Raw genomic sequence first — 23032 nt, 5'->3', positions numbered from 1 at the left:
CTTTTAGTATATGTTACATGGATCCATGCTTTTAGTATATGTTACATGGATCCATGCTTTTAGTATATGTTACATGGATCCATGCTTTTAGTATATGTTAAATAAATGTTTTTGACAATTATCCTTTTTTTCCGTTAGAATCTTCCTTTGCCTTTAGTTGGCGCTCTTGGATTATCTGTATCTTTTTTCAAAAGAATTAAATTGGAAAGCTCTTATTTTTAAATTGTACACTCCATCTGAATCATGATCGTTTCAATTTATCTTCTGTCTCTCTTTAAAACATTCTTTATTTTCACACTTAGATCTGCTTTAAATGTGCCCCTTCCATTTCTTCCGACCTGATAAAGCACTGGATAATTTTGTCACCTACAACTGAAGTTACATTAGAGAAAAGTATGAAATGAAACAAAAAACATACACTTATCTGTACTCAGGTCCATAAACCTACTTAGTTGGTTTCAAGTCCCACTTAGTGACATTTTCACTCAAGAACAAATAAATAAATGACAGAATAAAGGTATATTTATGTTTTGAGTCCCATCCATTGTACAGGGACACAGGCACTGGACAAGCAGGACAAGACAATCACACAGACGGAGCAATCTTCATCTCACTTCTCTTCAGAGAGTAGTAATGTCCTTTCCAACTGCTCCAAATCAGGCCAGTAGCGTACTCCTCAGTGCTGCCATTTAGGTATTTCCCATTCAGGTTGGCACCGTGGCAGTTTTTGTACCAAAATGCTCCACTGGCGCTCAGCGCACAGTTAACTGAAGGATGTTCGTCCTCGTCATGGTCATAGGTTGAAAACTTCATACCGTTATGAAACGATAGAGAATCTCCTGCCAAGAAGAAGAGGTGAAACAATTCCTTGTTATAACTTCATTCTTGTATTTGACAATAGTCTAGATAAGAATCATGTCACTCAGTCATCCTACAATATCTTGAGTTGTCTTATCAAACAACTATTTATACAATTTAGTAAATCAAAAACAAACGCTAGGAGGCGGCTGAGAAAACCTCTCAATTAGTGATTGGCTTTTTTACATCTATGTCTATTGGCCACTGCAAAAGAACAAAAACATAAAGCTAACCAGGTTCTTGAAGACCGTCTATACCTGAGCTGGTCTTGATTTACAAACCTTTTAAATTGTTTAATATGTTTCTCTTGCAATGCAGAGCTTAATTACCGATATACGTTGGGAGTTTAATGTCACTTTAATTTAAAATTCCAATAAAATGTGAAAAGTAGTTATTTTTTACATTTGCTCATATTAAACACATTATTATAATATTAATGTTATTAAAGGAGGTTAGGAATTTAGTAAAGGTAGTCAACTAAAAATATAACAATAATATAAAATAATATACAGGTTATATGACAGCTGCTTTAATTGATTTGGTACTGCAGAAAATCAAATTACCAGTATTTAAAATCCCAGACTGCTTGCTAATGGCTATAGAGTATGGGAGATGTAATAGTCACATGTATGACTCGGATATAAGGAATTTTACCAGTGTCATATGAAATAACCCTAAACTCGACATAGTTATCAAAGCCTACAGACCGGCAAAAGTTGAAATTTGTGATGTAACATATGATCCACCGGTCTCAGTCCAACACAGATCGATGGTTACGTCATTACAGATGTTCCGAATGCAATCCGCCACCCTGGAGGCCGCAGATGCTATAGGAATCAATGGGAGTCTGAAAGCAGCGAAAGCTTATGTTCAAAGCTGCCAGATATCCCATTGATTTCTATGCTAGAAAACCAGTAAGGTTTACACCTAACACCCTAACATGTACCCGAGTCTAAACACCCCTAATCTGCTGTCCCGACATCGCCGCCACTAAATAAAAGTATTAACCCTTATCCCGCCACTCCTGGACCCCACCGCAACTCAAAAATGTATTAACCCCTATCCTGCCGCACCCAGAGCCCACCGCAACTGTAATAAAATTATTAACCCCTAAACCCCTGGCCTCCCACATCACTACCACTAACTAAACCTATTAACCCCTAAACCGCCAGCCCCCCACATCGCCATAAACTAAAAGCCAATCAGAATGTAAGGGACGCCATCTTGGATGACATCATTTAATGGGAAACTTCATTCTTCAATAGACGTCAAAAGAAGAGGATGATCTGCGCCGGATGTCTTGAAGATGCAGCTGCTTCCTGCCGGATGGATGAAGATAGAAGATGCCGTCTGGATAAAGACTTCTGCTTTCTTGGATGAAGACTTCGGCCCGCTTGGATGAAGACTTCTGCCAGCTTCAATGAGGACTTCTGCGCTTGGATGAGGATGGATGTCCGGTCTTTGAAAACTGTAAGTGGATCGTCTTGGGGTTAGTGTTAGCTGGTTTATTGGGTGGGTTTTAATTTCAGGTTAGGGACTTTGGGCAGTAAAAGAGCTAAATGCCCTTTTAAGGGCAATGTCCATACAAATGCCCTTTTCAGGGTAATCGGGAGCTTAGATTTTTTAGATAGGTTTTTATTTGAGGGGGTTGGTTGGTTGGGTGGTGGTTTTAACTGTTGGGGGGGGTGTTTGTATTTTTTTTTACAGGTAAAAGAGCTGATTTCTTTGGGGCAATGCCCCACAAAAGGCCCTTTTAAGGGCCATTGGTAGCTTATTGTAGGCTAGGTTTTTTTTTATTTGGGGGTCTTTTTTATTTTGATAGGGCTCTTAGATTAGGAGTAGAGGGTAGAAAAAACAAGAGGGGTGCCTCATGTGCATATAAGTATGCTATATAATAAGAAAATTAAAGTAAGCCAAATGGGTACTCACAATAGACTTGAGGTTCATTATGCCTGATGAAATAACCTATGTTGGGTTGAGAAACGCGTTGCATAATTTTAAATCTACTTTAAAATTGAATTTGTTTTATTCTGACTTTCCATTAACAATCACTGGTACATGACCCCCCTGCACTGGTCATCTTGCCTTTGGAAAGGGTTTAGCTGGTACACCTCAAGATACCAGCCTGCTCCTACTAGTACATAGGTGTACTAGGGCCTATGGTGAGTACCCATTTGGCTTCCTTTTATGTTTATACATATAGACATACTGATGCACACATGAGGCACCCCTCTTGTTCCTTAATCTCTAGATTAGGAGTAATTGTTTTTTATTTTTGATACTGTGGTTTTTTTATTTTTTGTAACTTAGAGTTTTTCATTTTTTGTAACTTAGTTGTTATTTTTTTGTAATTTGTTAATTGAAGATTTAAATAACTTGAGTAGAGTTAGGTTTTTGAATATGTAATATAGTTAATTTAATTGTTATCTGTATAGATATATTAGTATTACTCACATACAGTGCTTATAATTTTTACAGGTATGATAGCCTGTTATGGTGCAAACCCTTGACTAAGTGTATTTAATTATTACTATAAGAAAAAAAGAGAAAAAAGACTTAAAACTGTTAGAAAGCCTTCAAAAAGACAGGGAATACAGCACTCTTTAGATTTTTATAAAGCACATTTTAATTTTAACACAGATCAATTCCAGAACTGAAACAAACTAGGCAAATATAGGCATAGTAAAAATATATACACATATATACAAAATATCCAAAACTCACTCGCTACAGTCATACAACATACATGCTAGGACTCACTATATATAAAGCACTGAAACATAATATCTAGTCAAAAAAGGAATTCTCCTATGTGGCCATAGAAAAGACTAGGAGTTGACTACGCTGTTACTTTAAGCACCAAAAATATGCAAAAAGGATTGAAAGTTTGTTATTTCATGGTACCATGCAAAAAAGCATCCAAAAGCACTTATATAGTGTAGTCAATTAATAGCTTTATGTAAAGGTTCAGTCAGGGCAGGTCTCCAAAGTATATTGTGTGTTATCAAGAGGGCGTTAGTGCAGAAATAAGCAAGCAGGTTAGTGAGCGATTGCACATGCATATCCAATTCCTCATTAGAGAGCGTCCTGTATCATGCGGTACATGTTGTATATACAAAGGGGGACCGTTACCTTTTGCAACTCGGCTTCCAAAAGAAATCCACCGCAACAGTTCAAAAACAATGGTGCAACATTACCTGGAGCCTCCAGTCCATCCTTTGCTAGACCTCGGATTTACCTCGGTTACCCACAGATTTCTTCAAGACTTGGATATCTTGCCTTGTACCTCCGTCTCTCAAATGCTTACAGCGTGGTCATGCCAGACCTGATGTCACAACTTGCTCGCTTTTCCACAGCACTGTACCCGTTCCTTTCAACTCAATGAGTTATTCCTTTCCGAAGACTGCATACGAGTGAGTAGTTCAAAAAGAGAGCAAACAGCCAACGTACGTTTCACCCAGAATCCTTTGCGAAAAAGGGCTTCATCAGGGCTGTCAATCAATCTGTGAGTTTGTCTTTTAACAAATAAAACTCCACCCCTTTGCTTTACATCATTGCTTCTTAAAGGGAATAACTACTGTTACTAATAAATTGTCACTTAACATGACTTACTTAAAATTTCATTCATAAATGTGCATTCACACAATAAATCATTGCTTTTACAAACATAATTTTGCTTTTTAGAAAAAACGTCATTTTTCAAAGCTTTACCTCTCATATCTATAAAAAATTACACACACTATGGCCTAGATTTAGAGTTCGGCGGTAAAAGGGCTGTTAACGCTCCGCGGGTTTTTTTCTGGCCGCACCATAAATTTAACTCTGGTATCGAGAGTTCAAACAAATGCTGCGTTAGGCTCCAAAAAAGGAGCGTAGAGCATTTTTACCGCAAATGCAACTCTCGATACCAGAGCTGCTTACGGACGCGGCCGGCATCAAAAACGTGCTCGTGCACGATTCTCCCATAGGAAACAATGGGGCTGTTTGAGCTGAAAAAAAACCTAACACCTGCAAAAAAGCAGCGTTCAGCTCCTAACGCAGCCCCATTGTTTCCTATGGGGAAACACTTCCTAAGTCTGCACCTAACACTCTAACATGTACCCCGAGTCTAAACACCCCTAGCTTTACACTTATTAACCCCTAATCTGCCGCCCCCGCTATCGCTGACCCCTGCATATTTTTTTAAACCCCTAATCTGCCGCTCCGTAAACCGCCGCAACCTACGTTATCCCTATGTACCCCTAATCTGCTGCCCTAACATCGCCGACCCCTATGTTATATTTATTAACCCCTAATCTGCCCCCCTCAACGTCGCCGACACCTACCTACACTTATTAACCCCTAATCTGCCGAGCGGACCTGAGCGCTACTATAATAAAGTTATTAACCCCTAATCCGCCTCACTAACCCTATCATAAATAGTATTAACCCCTAATCTGCCCTCCCTAACATCGCCGACACCTACCTTCAATTATTAACCCCTAAACTTCCGATCGGAGCTCACCGCTATTCTAATAAATGTATTAACCCCTAAAGCTAAGTCTAACCCTAACACTAACACCCCCCTAAGTTAAATATAATTTTTATCTAACTAAATAAATTAACTCTTATTAAATAAATGATTCCTATTTAAAGCTAAATACTTACCTGTAAAATAAATCCTAATATAGCTACAATATAAATTATTATTATATTATAGCTATTTTAGGATTAATATTTATTTTACAGGCAACTTTGTAATTATTTTAACCAGGTACAATAGCTATTAAATAGTTAAGAACTATTTAATAGTTACCTAGTTAAAATAATAACAAATTTACCTGTAAAATAAATCCTAACCTAAGATATAATTAAACCTAACACTACCCTATCAATAAAATAATTAAATAAACTACCTACAATTACCTACAATTAACCTAACACTACACTATCAATAAATAAATTAAATACAATTGCTACAAATAAATACAATTACATAAACTAACTAAAGTACAAAAAATAAAAAAGAACTAAGTTACAAAAAATAAAAAAATATTTACAAACATAAGAAAAATATTACAACAATTTTAAACGAATTACACCTACTCTAAGCCCCCTAATAAAATAACAAAGCCCCCCAAAATAAAAAATTCCCTACCCTATTCTAAATTAAAAAAGTTACAAGCTCTTTTACCTTACCAGCCCTGAACAGGGCCCTTTGCGGGGCATGCCCCAAGAATTTCAGCTCTTTTGCCTGTAAAAAAAAACATACAATACCCCCCCCCAACATTACAACCCACCACCCACATACCCCTAATCTAATCCAAACCCCCCTTAAATAAACCTAACACTAATCCCCTGAAGATCTTCCTACCTTGTCTTCACCATCCAGGTATCACCAATCCGTCCTGGCTCCAAGATCTTCATCCAACCCAAGCGGGGGTTGGCGATCCATAATCCGGTGCTCCAAAGTCTTCCTCCTATCCGGCAAGAAGAGGACATCCGGACCGGCAAACATCTTCTCCAAGCGGCATCTTCGATCTTCTTCCATCCGGTGCGGAGCGGGTCCATCTTGAAGCAGGCGACGCGGATTCATCCTCTTCTTCCGATGTCTCCCGACTAATGACGGTTCCTTTAAGGGACGTCATCCAAGATGGCGTCCCTCGAATTCCGATTGGCTGATAGGATTCTATCAGCCAATCGGAATTAAGGTAGGAATTTTCTGATTGGCTGATGGAATCAGCCAATCAGAATCAAGTTCAATCCGATTGGCCGATCCCATCAGCCAATCAGATTGAGCTCGCATTCTATTGGCTGTTCCGATCAGCCAATAGAATGCGAGCTCAATCTGATTGGCTGATGGGATCGGCCAATCGGATTGAACTTGATTCTGATTGGCTGATTCCATCAGCCAATCAGAAAATTCCTACCTTAATTCCGATTGGCTGATAGAATCCTATCAGCCAATCGGAATTCGAGGGACGCCATCTTGGATGACGTCCCTTAAAGGAACCGTCATTAGTCGGGAGACATCGGAAGAAGAGGATGGATCCGCGTCGCCTGCTTCAAGATGGACCCGCTCCGCACCGGATGGAAGAAGATCGAAGATGCCGCTTGGAGAAGATGTTTGCCGGTCCGGATGTCCTCTTCTTGCCGGATAGGAGGAAGACTTTGGAGCACCGGATTATGGATCGCCAACCCCCGCTTGGGTTGGATGAAGATCTTGGAGCCAGGACGGATCGGTGATACCTGGATGGTGAAGACAAGGTAGGAAGATCTTCAGGGGATTACTGTTAGGTTTATTTAAGGGGGGTTTGGGTTAGATTAGGGGTATGTGGGTGGTGGGTTGTAATGTTGGGGGGGGGTATTGTATGTTTTTTTTTACAGGCAAAAGAGCTGAAATTCTTGGGGCATGCCCCGCAAAGGGCCCTGTTCAGGGCTGGTAAGGTAAAAGAGCTTGTAACTTTTTTAATTTAGAATAGGGTAGGGAATTTTTTATTTTGGGGGGCTTTGTTATTTTATTAGGGGGCTTAGAGTAGGTGTAATTAGTTTAAAATTGTTGTAATAATTTTATTATGTTTGTAAATATTTTTTTATTTTCTGTAACTTAGTTCTTTTTTATTTTTTGTACTTTAGCTAGTTTATTTAATTGTATTTATTTGTAGGAATTGTGTTTAATTAATTTATTGATAGTGTAGTGTTAGGTTAATTGTAGGTAATTGTAGGTAGTTTATTTAATTATTTTATTGATAGGGTAGTGTTAGGTTTAATTATATCTTAGGTTAGGATTTATTTTACAGGTAAATTTGTTATTATTTTAACTAGGTAACTATTAAATAGTTCTTAACTATTTAATAGCTATTGTACCTGGTTAAAATAATTACAAAGTTGCCTGTAAAATAAATATTAATCCTAAAATAGCTATAATATAATAATAATTTATATTGTAGCTATATTAGGATTTATTTTACAGGTAAGTATTTAGCTTTAAATAGGAATCATTTATTTAATAAGAGTTAATTAATTTCGTTAGATAAAAATTATATTTAAGTTAGGGGGGTGTTAGTGTTAGGGTTAGACTTAGCTTTAGGGGTTAATACATTTATTAGAATAGCGGTGAGCTCCGGTCGGCAGATTAGGGGTTAATAATTGAAGTTAGGTGTCGGCGACGTTGAGGGGGGCAGATTAGGGGTTAATAAATATAATATAGGGGTCGGCGATGTTAGGGGTATCAGATTAGGGGTACATAGGGATAACGTAGGTGGCGGCGATTTGCGGTCGGAAGATTAGGGGTTAATTATTTTAAGTAGCTTGCGGCGACGTTGTGTGGGGCAAGTTAGGGGTTAATAAATATAATATAGGGGTCGGCGGGGTTAGGGGCAGCAGATTAGGGGTACATAAGGATAACGTAGGTGGCGGTCGGCAGATTAGGGGTTAAAAATTTTAATCGAGTGGCGGCGATGTGGGGGGACCTCGGTTTAGGGGTACATAGGTAGTTTATGGGTGTTAGTGTACTTTAGGGTACAGTAGTTAAGAGCTTTATAAACCGGCGTTAGCCAGAAAGCTCTTAACTCCTGCTATTTTCAGGCGGCTGGAATTTTGTCGTTAGAGCTCTAACGCTCACTGCAGAAACGACTCTAAATACCAGCGTTAGGAAGATCCCATTGAAAAGATAGGCTACGCAAATGGCGTAGGGGGATCTGCGGTATGGAAAAGTCGCGGCTGAAAAGTGAGCGTTAGACCCTTTCCTGACTGACTCCAAATACCAGCGGGCGGCCAAAACCAGCGTTAGGAGCCTCTAACGCTGGTTTTGACGGCTACCGCCGAACTCTAAATCTAGGCCTAAGTTTTGATAAAGATTCTAAGACCCTTAGTCCCTATATATTCTATTGTCAGTATATGTGTAGGAAGCCATTAGTCTATCTTATACCGTAATTCTTTTACTGCATCATATCCGATGCTGCATAAGCGCATATAAATATACATATACCATATAGAGAGCTGGATACCTCCTTTATTCCATATAGTGCAAGGGTAAAAATATAGATTAATCTTATTATTGCTTCACATACCTCTATTTAAACATCTCATTCAATCTAATGCTACATAAGCATATATAGATATCTAGGTGTAGTTTTTTACTTAGGTGTGTCTCCATCTTTATAGTTTATATTTATTAGGAAAAGGTAGATGTTAGGAAATACATAGAATATTTTTATATATTTAAAGGTAACTTGCAAATTCTAATTTTCATTAAGACCCCTGGGATATAATGTCTTAAGGGTATACATCCACTTAGTCTCTTTTTGTAAGAGGCACTTATCATTCTCCTCCTCTTCCTGACATAAAACCCCTACCAATACCCACAAACCTCAAGGTTTCAGGGTTTGACTCATGGCATTCCAAGAAATGTCTTGCCACACTTGTGTCCTTTAGAGAGGTTATATCATCTCTATATTCTCTTATGCTGTCTTTTAGCTGTCTTTTCGTTTTGCCCACATAGAATTTTGGACAAGAACAAGAGAGAAGATAAGCCACACCAAAGGAGTCACAATTAGTAAAATGTTTTATCTGGTATTGTCTTTCCCCTGTATTAAAAGTTTTGGTCTTCATCATAAATGGACAGTACACACACCTCCCACATGGAGAGTTTCCTTTTATTTTATGGGAACTAAGCCAGTTTCCCATATGGGGAGATCTTACATAGTTACTTGTTACTAATGCATCTTTCAAATGTTGTGCCCTTTTAGCTGTCATTTGGGGATATGGGTCTACTGCTTCTTTTATCCCTTCATCCTGAAGTAGATAATGCCAGTTCTTTTTAAAAATAGACCTCATTGTTTCCCACTGACAGTTACATTTACTTATAAACCTGATTATTTGGTTTTCGTTCTCCATGACTTTATTCTCCTTATATAGGAGTTTATCTCTTTGCATGTTTCTTGCTCTCTTTCGTGCCTTTTTTATGCATTTTTTTTTAGTATCCTCTCCTTAAAAACCTATTTTGCATCAAATTGGCATGCTCTTCAAATTTTCTATCTACTGAGCAGTTCCTCCTGAGTCTCATGAACTGTCCAGTCGGTACCCCCTTTTTTACACTAGCTAGATGTCCACTAGAAGCCTCAAGAATGCTGTTTGTTGCTGTGTCTTTTCTAAAGTTTTCTGTAGTAAGTACAGTACCTTGTTTTCTAATCTTAATGTCCAGAAAATTTAATTCACTATCATTTATTTCTGATGTTAGAAAGATATTTATATCATTCTTATTTAGTTCCAAAATGAATTCCTTTAGAACATCCACCGGGCCGTCCCAAAGAAGCAGGATATCATCCACATATCGGACCCATAGATGTATATATTTCTCCACAATATCTCCATGTTTGTCAAAAACATCAGTTAATTCCCATGCGCCTAAATGCAGGCATGCATAGGTGGGGGCACAAACTGCCCCCATTGCAGTACCTTTAAGATGTTGATATATCTAATTGTCAAACATGAAGACGTTGTGGGTCAGAACAAATTGCAACAATTCAATAACCAGATCTGTATGTTTAGAGTATGGCTCACCTCTTGTCTCCAGGAAATGTCTGGCTGCCCCAATCCCTATATCATGAGGGATTGAGGCATACAGGCTCTCTACATCCAGTGAGACCAAAATTGTAGTGTTTGAAACCGTCAAACCATCCAGTTACCTTAAAAGATCGAAAGTATCCTTTACGTATGATGGTAAAGTCACCAAAAAGGGCCTTAAGAATATATCTATGTAATTTCCTACTTTCTCAGTTAAACTGCCAATTCCTGAGACTATGGGACGACCCGGTGGATTCTTTCTGTTTTTGTGCAATTTGGGTATTGTGTAGAATACTGGGGTCACCGGATGTTCTGGATACATAAATTTAAATTCCTTCAGACTAATACGTTTTTCTATTTTTGCATCATTCAAGATCTTAAAAAGTTCAGATTGTGATCTTTTTATTGGATTAAAGGGTAGCTTGACATATTGACTTTTATCATTAAGCTGACGTCTTACTTCATTCACATATTGTTTCTCATCCATAACTACAAGGTTGCCGCCCTTATCGGCCGGCTTTATGATTATATTTTTGGCCTTTATCAGATCACTTAGGGCTGTCCTTTCTTTCTGTGTTAAGTTGTCATTAAACAACATTTTATCATATACTTTATCCAGGTATTTTTCTACTGCTTTTACAAAGTAGCTTACAGCTGGTACAAGAGATAGTGGGGGCATGTAAGCTGATTTTGGTTTTAAGAATGAATTTGGGGGGATTAATTCCATGTTATTAATTATATCTCCATTTACATTTTGAATTTCACTTTCATTTTCATTTAGAAGGCTAATTAAATCTGTCAAAGCTTCACTATCATTGGTTCCTAGAATATTTTCAACTTTACTTGTGTCCCCTCTATTTTTCATAATTTGTGATAAAACTATCTTTCTACCAAATAGATTAACATCTTTTCACACTTCAAATTTGTCAACTCTGGCTGTAGGGCAGAAAGAGAGGCCTTTTTTGAGGAGGCTAATATGTGTAAGATTAAGCTGCAAATATGATAAGTTGACTATTTGTAAGTCATCATTTTCTTTTGGATGTTTTCCTAAAATTCCTTCCTCTGTCCCCTCCTTCCTCTTCTCCTGCCCTGAAAGTTGCCCTGATCTGGAAAATTCCTTCCAGCTCGATATTGTCTGATTTGATGCCTCTTGTTTATAGGTTCTGAATTGTGCCCTTCTATTTCATTTCCTCCCCCTCTTCTCTTTGACCACCACCTCTGCCTCTGCCTCCCCCAAATCGTTTTTTGATACACTATGATCACTTTCAACATCTGAAGCATCAGTACCTGAGTCGTATGTTCCCTTTTCAGATTTGTAGGAATATATTTTTCCTTTTTTTATAATCATCTTGATCTCTGCAAAGTTTCCTACTCTTTCTAGATTTAATTTCTGCCTGTACTCTCGCAATATACGTTTTCATTTCACTATTTTCTATATACAACATGTATCGCATGATACAGGACGATCTCTAATGAGGAATTGGATATGCATGTGCAAATACATCGCTCACCAACCTGCTTGCTTATTTCTGCACTAACGCCCTCTTGATAACACACAATATACTTTGGAGACCTGCCCTGACTGAACCTTTACATAAAGCTATTAATTGACTACACTATATAAGTGCTTTTTGATGCTTTTTTGCATGGTACCATGAAATAACAAACTTTCAATCCTTTTTGCATATTTTTTGTGCTTAAAGTAACAACGCTGTCTACTCCTAGTCTTTTCTATGGCCATATAGGAGAATTCCTTTTTTGACTAGATATTATGTTTCAGTGCTTTATATATAGTGAGTCCTAGCATGTATGTTGTATGACTGTAGCGAGTGAGTTTTGGATATTTTGTATATATGTGTATATCTTTTTACTATGCCTATATTTGCCTAGTTTGTTTCAGTTCTGGAATTGAACTGTGTTAAAATTAAAATGTGCTTTATAAAAATCTAAAGAGTGCTGTATTCCCTGTCTTTTTGAAGGCTTTCTAACAGTTTTAAGTCTTTTTTCTCTTTTTCTTATAGTAATAATTAAATAATTTAATTGTTAGTTTAATGTAATTTAAGTATAATAGTTAGGGTAGGTTAATTAATAGTTTAATGTACTTTAATTTAATTCTACAGGTAAGTTTAAATTTATTATAAGATAGTGATGAGGTAATTTTAATGTAAAGTTAGCGGGTTGTTAGGTTTAGGGGTTAATAGCTTCATTTAGTTTATGGCGGTGGGGGGCTTGTGGTTTAGGGGTTAATAGGTTTAGTTAGTGGTGGTGATGTGGGAGGCCAGGGGTTTAGGGGTTAATACATTTATTTAGTTGCGGTGGGGTCTGGGAGCGGCAGGATAGGGTTGATACTTTTATTTAGTTGCGGTGGGCTCAGGGAGCGGCGGGATAGGGGTTAATACTTTTATTTAGTTGCGGTGGACTCCGGGAGCAGTGGGATAGGGGTTAATACTTTTATTTAGTTGCGGTGGGCTCCGGGAGCGGCGGGATAGGGGTTAAACTTTTTAGTATAGTGGCAGTGTTTAGTGACAGGGTATAAATAAAGTTGGGAAAAAGCCGAATAGCAGCAAGATCGATAACTCTTAGTTAACAACAGTCCGCTGCTCATCGCCCCGTACTTGGTGCGCGGCTTTTTGCCGGCTTTTCTTATAAATATGGAAATCGTATTCAGGTACGCGGCCACAATGTTAGGTGATGTTAGGCAAGCGTATTGGTCCCGGCGAATGCAGCACAGTTGACGGCTTGATAGATATGCCTCTCTATGTCTTAGTGCGCAGCTTTTTGACGGCTTTTCTTATAAATATGGAAATCGTATTCAGGTCCGCGGCCGCAATGTTAGGTGATGTTAGGCAAGCGTATTGGTCCCGGCGAATGCAGCACAGTTGACGGCTTGATAGATAGGCCTCTCTATGTCTGGTGGTGGCAGCCGTATACATTTGGCACACAGTTCTAAAACATTTATAGAAATCAAAATAAACTCACAATTCAGTAAGATTTTACACTTTAAAAAGACTTTCCAATTTACTACTAATGTCTAATTAAGCTTTTTTTATTGGTCTCCTTTGCTGAAATTTAGCTCCTTTCCTTGAGAGCATACTGAGGTAGAGCACAATATGTATAACAATGTTACAAGCACGAGGCAGAGGATAACAACCCAGAACAAGCCAGCCATATGATAACTTGAAAAGCTTGTAACAATGTTATTTATTAACCCTTTCTTAGCCGGATGAATATGGAACAGAAGGAGACAGCCCAGATTGCCCACCTCCCAAGACGCAACCTAAATTCACCTATTCTGACTCAGATAGTTGTGATAGAAATCTCTCCCTTGCTGAGACCTCTATGCCTGGCCTGTATAAGAAGATACAATCACTGCAGACAATCCTTGTCAGATAGCTGAACTCACCAATACCTTGTCCATCCACAAAGTTGCTTTATTCTGAATATCAGGTTACAGCAGATAATAAAATACAGCAGATAAATGAATGGTTACAGTATTTAAGCGGTCAAAAGTTGATACTGTTCATAGCGTGCAATGAAATTAACATGAGTGCTTGTTACATGAGGCCTGTTAGCTGCAGCCATGACACAGAAAAAGCATCATCAAACTACAAGGGCGGAGCAATACACAAAAAGGGAAATGCATAATAGGTCTGAGGGAAGGTACTACAGAAAACAGGAGCGTTACCAAAAAAGGTCACTAGATGGCAGTACAGAATAAACATAGAGAAGCTTTGAGAAAAATGGCATAAAATATATAATTTCTTAACTATATCAACATGAATATTAACAGAGGCTATGTCATATTCTATGCCCCATTGAGGCAGCACATCACCAGTTCCATAAGGCTAAAAGGAAGCGCCACAGCCACAGAACTGCCACATAATCCACTTCCAAGTGTCTATTCTTGTTTAAAAAAAACTTTTTGCACATATAAGGGCGTGGAATACCAAATACACCTGTTCCACAAGCTTAGGATGGACAGGAACCAAGAGCCACAGAATCACCATGAAATGTATGTGCAAGTGTCTGTTCTGGTCAAAAACGTTGACCCCCCCCCCCCCCAGAACATCTATTATACAAGTAGCCACACAAAGAAAATTCACCCATTCCACAAGGCTAAGAGGGAGAGAGACAACAAGCCACAGACCCATCACATAATTCATGTCCCAGTGTCTATTCTAGGAAACTAAACAAATCCTGGAACACCGACTTCCTAAATAGCAAAACTACCCCAATTCCCTTGTTCCACAAGGCTAGAAGGAAGAGAGAGAAACGTAGCTGGTGTGTCTCCTTGGAAAGGGGGCATTCTGGGCTTTTCTTTGTGCAAAATGTTTTATTTGGCTGTAATAGACGATGATTGTTTGGTGGGTTTGCGGCAAGTTTCCCTCTTAACCTTTTGGAACTAATGAAGTAGACTGGTGGGTCTACTTGGTATGTGTATGTTCCAGTCTGTTCTGGGTCATTACATTCTGTTCTGTATTCGTGCTGACCAGAATGGTGTTAATAAAATGTTTTTCACCTATAAAATAATGTTCTGAGGGCTTTTAAAGACCTCCTGTTCTTTATTATTATTATATGACCATTGTGGTGTGTTCCAGCTCTTACCTTGTACCTAAACAATGCCATAACGTGCTGAAGGCATTGGGCCTACCTCAGAATACTCCCATGGAAAGGAGCTAATTAACAACAAAGGTTAACCAGAGTAAGAAATACGTTTAACAATAGAAATAACGTTGTTTTGTTTTTTGTACACTCTATCTGAATCATTAAAGTTTAATGTTGACTTCCGTGCTCCTTTAATTTACTGATTGATTTTCTACATACACATGAATGTTGGAGATTATCCTTTTTTATTTTGTACCTGTAGGATTAAGTTCATCACCCTCCTGGAATCCTTTAATATGCAGTTTGTATCGGTCTTCCTCAGGATTGATCGCAAGAAGTGACAAAGAAAAGTCCCCATAAGTAACAAACCTTTTTTCATCCTTGAAGTCCTCCAGGTTGATTCGGAGACAGTATTTTTTTTTCTGGGTGAGAAGTTGAATATTCTTCAAACCTGAGTGGGTCAAAAAATAAGATTTTTTTTATAAGAATAAGGCTACTGCATCTGATTCTCTTACAACGGTCGGTAAATTTACTTTATTTTAGATGAATATAGGTTCCTGTATTATGTTTAGGGAGTCCAGGAGCTTATGCGGTGTGATCTTTGGTTTACAATAATTACCCAGCCAGTACTCCCCATCGGCACGGCCAAATCCAGATTTATATTCTTCCCAACCACGGTAAAAGTTAACTGATCCATCAAAGCGTTTCTGAAATACCTGGAAGGAAAAGCATCGGTAGGAAATAGTGAAAGAGGCAAAGACAGGAAACCAGGTACATAGTTGTGAGACTTCTTCTAATAAAGTGAAAAAATAGTATTCTCTAAAGCTTTCTGGTCTGGACAGATTATTATCTAGGGATAAGGTTCTGGATGTGACAGAGATACATGTACACAACAATTGAATTATGTTTTTGTGTGATTTGTCTATGTGATTTCTGAAATTGGGCCTTAATCATAATCAAACACTGGTGTTCAAGTTTACAAAAGAAAAATGTGAAGTTGCAGACAGACAGACAGGTAGATGACAGATAGATAGATAGATAGATTGATAGATAGATACTATATAGATATATAGATAGATAGAAAGTTAGATAGATAGATACATACATAGAAAGATTGATAGATAGGCAGATAGATGGATGATAGATAGATAGATGATAGATAGATAGATAGATAGATAGATAGATAGATAGATAGATACTAGATAGATAGATAGATAGAAAGACAGATTGCTAGGCAAACAGATACATAGACAGACAGATGATTATTAGACAGAAAGACATATAGATGGACAGAAATATATAGATAGATAGATAGATAGATAGATAGATAGATAGAAAGATTGATAGATAGCTAGATAGATAGATAGATAGATAGATAGATAGATAGATAGATAGACAGATGATTATTAGATAGACAGACAGACAGACAGACATATAGATGGACAGATATATAGATAGATAGACTGATAACTTACTGTCCATGGTCCCCCTTGGCTGCTCATATCACAATAGACAGGAACTCCAGCTGAGTAAGGCCCATAGGGGTATATTAAATATACCCCATCTGACTTCAGGCCCTGTTCAGTTAAAACATCAGAGCAATCGTGAGGGTAACAGGAGTGCATGCAAGCTCTGGCTGAAAAAAAATCAGAAATCTGAGAAGTACGCACGTACACCTCACTAATACCCACAGACTCATATCAGAATAACATAAATACACCTCACTAACACCCACAGACTCATATCAGAATAACATAAATACACCTCACTAACACCCACAGACTCATATCAGAATAACATAACTAAACCTCACTACCGCCCACAGACTCATATCAGAATAGCATAAATACACCTCACTAACACCCACAGGCTCATATCAGAATAGCATAAATACACCTCACTAACACCCACAGGCTCATATCAGAATAACATAACTAAACCTCACTACCGCCCACAGACTCATATCAGAATAGCATAAATACACCTCACTAACACCCACAGGCTCATATCAGAATAGCATAAATACACCTCACTAACACCCACAGACTCATATCAGAATAACATAAATACACCTCACTAACACCCAAAGACTCATATCAGATTTACATAAATACATCTCACTAACACCCAAAGACTCATATCAGAATAACATAAATACACCTCACTAACACCCACAGACTCATATCAGAATAACATAAATACACCTCACTAACACCCACAGACTCATATCAGAATAACATAAATACACCTCACTAACACCCACAGACTCATATCAGAATAACATAAATACACCTCACTAACACCCACAGACTCATATCAGAATAACATAAATGCACCTCACTAACACCCACAGACTCATATCAGATTAACATAAATACATCTCACTAACACCCACAGACTCATATCAGAATAAAATAAATACACATCACTAACACCCACAGACTCATATCAGAATAACATAAATACACCTCACTAACACCCAAAGACTCATATCAGATTTACATAAATACACCTCACTAATACCCACAGACTCATATCAGAATAACATAAATACACCTCACTAACACCCACAGACTCATATCAGAATAACATAAATACACCTCACTAACACCCACAGACTCATATCAGATTTACATAAATACACCTCACTAACACCCACAGACTCATATCAGAATAACATAAATACACCTCACTAACACCCAAAGACTCATATCAGATTTACATAAATACACCTCACTAACACCCACAGACTCATATCAGAATAACATAAATACACCTCACTAACACCCACAGACTCATATCAGAATAACATAAATACACCTCACTAACACCCACAGACTCATATCAGAATAACATAAATACTAAGGTGTGTTAAGTCTCAGCCTCAGTGCAATTCTGATCCAGATGGGTGTTTGTATTTAGCAGCACTAACAGAAAGCCTGATGGGATGTCATATACGGCTGATGCGTTTTGGCAATAGCACCACAATCAAAGCCATAATAGCCCATTTCCACCCAAACCTTTAAAACAGGCTAAAAGTAATATCATTGGTTAAGACAAAGCTTGATGAAAAAAGCCACCTCTTTATGATTATTGATAAATGTTACAATTCGTTCATAGATACATTAAAGATGACAACATTTACAAAATTCCAATTTACAAAATTGATTAAAAAAACCCCAAGATAATAAAGCAAATTTGATAACATAAATAAATTGGAAAGTTGTTTAAAATTGTATGTTCTATCCAAATCATGAAATAACATTTTGGGGTTTCCTGTCCCATTAAGTAACAATTGTGATAAATACAAGGAACCTAGACATTCATTTAATAAGTAAATAAAGCAAATAGAATAGACTGAGTCCATTTTAATATTTGATCAATCTAAATGTATGCAATGGTTGACAAATATTGTCACGTACTAGGGACACACACCTCTCTTGTCTATTTTTTTTTTTAAATGATACAAAATATATAGTTATTATTATTATTAAGAATTAGGAGGTGAACTGGAACATGAAAACTGTGTCTGAAAGGAAAGCCTCTAACAGCTCAGTACTAATGATTGATAAGGTCTAATTCTGAATTCAAACCTGACGGTACTCCAGTTTTTTATTTAAAAATCCAGAGAACCTCCTGTCTTACCAAATTATAATTTGTGTCTCCCCCTCTATTTGGGGTATGCACTTGGTCTATCGCTGTCCATCTAAACATTGAGACCCTTGTCTGATGTGTTTGTATACAATGTTGTACTAAAGGTGCGGTTGCTGTCCCGAACCTAATGGTTGATAGATGCTCCAATATTCTGGTACGTATTTCTCGTGTGGTAAGCCCTACGTATTGTAAATTGCAATCAATAGACATAGTTCAATAAATTACATACTTAAAGGTAAAGTTCATACAAGAATTTTTCAAAAAGGTTTAATTTGTGACACAATGTAAAACTATCACCTAATTCTATGAATTTAAAGGTTCTACACTGGCTATTTCCCCACCTAAACATACCCTTTGGTCTGAGCTCTGTTGGGATAACTCAGTTTTTAATTAAGAGAGTGAGACTTGGTTACCAATAGGGTCGCCCCTCTTATAGGAAAACCTACATATTTTTTCTACAACCTTCACAAGTTTGTCATCCGCATCCAAAACAGGGAAATGCTTACGTATAATGTTAGAAAGCTGCAAGTACTGTTCACTATATCTCGTAACAAAGGTAACTCCTTCCAATCTTGACTTACTCTTCCTAGTGGAAATCCTCTCTCTTAATAAATCTAATCTTTCCAAAGTAGACACCTTTTGCAAAATTTTTATCGTTTTGACAGCACAATCTTACTTATATAAAACAGGTTGGGTTGCGGATGACATCGAGCTTGTACTTACCATTATTTTGGTTCTTTAGCACCATTTCAGTGATCACATGACCAGCCTCTAGTGATAAAAACAGGGCGAGATAGAATGCCAGCTTCTGATTGGTTGAAAAGAAAGTATTACCATTATCGATACCTGTATTCTCTCTCATATAACTCTATCTATCTATCTATCTATCTATCTATCTATCTATCTATCTATTTTGTCAGGGTATTCTGGAGGCATAGAAAATAACAAAATAAATCACAAACTATTTTTAATTTTGTTTCTTTTATGTTTTCCTCAGGGGAGAATGATAAGGAACCCATTATACAAAACCATAGGTGCAAGATGTTGTTGGGGGAAAATAACAGGGGTGAGCAAACTTATTACTAACCAAGGACATCCAATTAAATCAGTAGCACATTCACTTAATTTTGGTATTTAGGTTAAAGGATATTTGCTGGTTATGGGTGGGGATATACAGTATATATATGAAACATTTTGGTTTATTATTCATTATCATTATTACAATTATACATATTAAAGGCCAACCACTTTTATAAACATGCCATTGGAGATCTTAACATTTCAGTATGAGATTTCTCCATAAAAGGGGGTTACACACAATACACATGGCCGTCTGAACAACTGCTGGAAAGACAAAGGGCCAGCAGATGACAACTGGGGTGACCAAAGCAGAACCAGACGGGGTACCCTGAGATGGATCCAAAACCTCCCAAACTACTAGGTATACTAACTATATATTTATATATCTGTTTTTTCACTTAAATTCCTCCCATTCCCTCACACAGGACTATTATAGAATTTAATTTGTTCCTTTATTATTTTGGAAATTTGATTTATAATTATTTTGTTTCTACAATATCAAGACCCCCTCCCCCTAAGGGCCCAGGAACTGGCATCTTTCTTAGGATAATATAGTTTACTTGTCATAGCTAAGCTGTGCTACAGTTATGCAAATTTTATATTGTGAATTATTGTAATTGCATTATACAGCAGTAATTGCTTCTAGTACATTTGTAAATGCATCACACATAGGGTAAAATACACATTTCCACTAAGCCAGGGGTTATATTCTCATATAATTCATTCTTATCTCAATACTGCATCACATAGACACTTGTGCAGTTATTGTGTTGCTTGGTATTTGTATAAAAGTGTGGAAACTACTAACTCTTTATTTTGTATTGCATAATCCAAGTATACAGTTATTGTTGTATTATCTTTCATTAGGTAATAGGTTCTCCAGGAACTGCATTATTGTGACGTAGGATACGTTTCCTGATCACTTATCATCACAATTATTTTGCTATTGTTGATTGCTCACTGCTATAGTTTTGCTTCATTATTGATTCACTATTAATATATTGTATTTTCACTTATAATTCATGACTGGCTTTATCTTATTATAATATAAAGATGATAAGCCAGGGAACGTTTATCTTACTGTACCATTACACATTATTCCTATTTTATGACAAACATTATCACCAACATAAATGGAGTTTTTCACCACAGATGAATGACATAATTTGAGCTATAAGTTCATACCTTGTTGACACCCAATTAAAAAGGGCCATTTAGTATATTATGTAATTCCCATTCCAAGAGAAAATGGTAAATAAACCACAAAACTTCCTTATGCTAACCTGACCCTATAGTCAAGAATCCTTCATACTTCATTCTCTCAAATTCTTTTTTTCAAGCATTATTTCAGTCTCTCTCTCTTTCTCATTCTCTGACCTGCATGTTTGTCCCAGCTGTATGAAGTCTGAGGGTTTGTTCATCTGACAGTAAATAAAGCCCCAGATTGTCCTTGTGACCTTCTAGAGTAAACATTTCGTCACCTGGGCAGGTTAATAGCAAATGTAGATAAAAAAGAACAAACATGTTTATAAACATTAACATTTATTATCACTACCCCAAGTACAGATAAATAATAATATAGAATAGCCTATAATAGTTTGGTAGTTGTAGATGGGTGCTATGCACCCCAATAATGACTGTAGAATTTTTTTCTCATTGGGCTCCATTTAAGAAGCTGCGAATGCAACTTTGGAGCGTCTTTGGCTGCAGGCTCACATGAGCAAACCTGCAGCCAATAGTTAAGAAGAATCGGTCATCAAACCGCGGCTTCTTGCCCTTCTATGCCAACTCTAAATTAGTGTTCTCAATCCCCCCCAGACTACTCCGACCAGGGTGATTGACAGCCCCTGCTCAGTGCAACAAAATTAATGAAGCACCTTTAATATTTCAGTAAATTTGTATTTCTGGATTTTAGGGGTTAATTACAGTTTATATTGTGAATATTTGTGTGTAATATTTTGTCATTGTTTTTGTTATATGTTATAGATATTTGATGGTTTTACCAAACAATGAGCTTTTTCAACCTTTGAGTCACAACATTATCTGTGACTAGTTAGTAAATTCTGAAGTGAGCATACAGCACAGTAACCGCGTCAGATCTCTTATCCGTACTGCCCTATACAGGTTTTTGTACAAATACTGAAATAAACATTGGATCACTTATTTTGGTGCCTGCACAACTCTTGTTTATTTGACATGGCTGTAGAATCCCCAAACCTCAAATTAATCAGCTACCCTGAATTTACAATCCAGTGCCTTATTTTTATGCCCAGCGCTCTTCACAGAGCAAGCAGTGGGGTACCGCGGTAGCCGAATATGCAGCTCTCTGGGAAATGTTTTGTATTACAATATGTTTTTGTCTAGGTGCTCCCCTAGATCATCCAGGCTTGTAACAATAGATAGGAGCTACAGTATGAATTGGAGATTAAAGCAGGTGTTGCTGTGAAACTGTAATGCATTTATTATTCCACTGGATATAGCTCTTTAGTGGAGGCATCTAGGACCCTAACCCCAAAACCTAATACCCCACCCAATTAGAAATAAATAATCTAAAACAAAACCAAAAAAAAACTAAAAGTTTGTCACCATTTGATGTTTTCTTTTCTGCTGCCACCATCTTCTTCTATGGGAACTGCCACCACCTCCATTTTCTTCCAGATTAACAGAGAGGTAATCTTCTTATGATCGCTCTCTGAATATGGCTCTTCTCAGTCATTTTCAAGTAAATATTAAGGGGTCTATTTATGAAGCAGCGGACGCTGCTCGCGACCCACTCCACTTCAGTTCTTCCTGAAGCGGAAGTTAAGAAGCAACGGTCCTACGACTTCTGCTCCTTAACTCGTCCACCCCCTCTGAGGCGGCGGACAGAAATCAACCTGATCAAATACGATCGGGTTGATTGACACCCCCTGCTAGTGGCCGATTGGCCGCAAATCTGCAGGGGGCGGCATTGCACCAGCAGTTCACAAGAATGATAAATGCAGAGAGCGTATGTTGTCAGCATTTATCGAAGTGAGGCGGACATGATCCGTTATATCGGATCATGTCCGTCTGCATAATAATAAATTGACCCTTATGAGTTTTTCTAACCGCTTGAATTTGTAACCAATTTATTTTTATCAGCCAATAGGAATGGTTTCTATTGGTTGATTTGGAAATTTAAATAAGCGAACAGAAATGCTTCCTATTGGTTAATTTGAATAAACCAGTCAATAAGAATTGAAGAGGTCTGGAAAACCACTTATATCAAAATGTCTGAGAACAGACAGACATCAGCGAGAAATAATAT

At 37.5% G+C, this 23032-nt stretch overlaps 1 protein-coding gene across 1 annotated transcript; it reads right to left on the bottom strand.

The window, feature by feature from the left end:
- Window positions 1-504: 504 nt before the first annotated feature.
- Window positions 505-21143, bottom strand: LOC128642493 (microfibril-associated glycoprotein 4). The gene is made up of 6 exons (XM_053695272.1): window positions 21121-21143; window positions 19387-19471; window positions 16485-16645; window positions 15629-15725; window positions 15266-15460; window positions 505-839 (listed from the first exon to the last, which is right to left on the bottom strand). Exons 1-6 carry the CDS (start codon window positions 21124-21126, stop codon window positions 586-588), a joined length of 798 nt encoding a protein of 265 aa, XP_053551247.1. The 5' UTR covers window positions 21127-21143; the 3' UTR covers window positions 505-585.
- Window positions 21144-23032: the final 1889 nt, after the last annotated feature.

This window comes from Bombina bombina, chromosome 11 (genome assembly GCF_027579735.1).
Source record: "Bombina bombina isolate aBomBom1 chromosome 11, aBomBom1.pri, whole genome shotgun sequence".
Lineage (NCBI taxonomy): Eukaryota > Metazoa > Chordata > Amphibia > Anura > Bombinatoridae > Bombina > Bombina bombina.
This window is presented reverse-complemented; position numbering and strand designations above follow the sequence as displayed.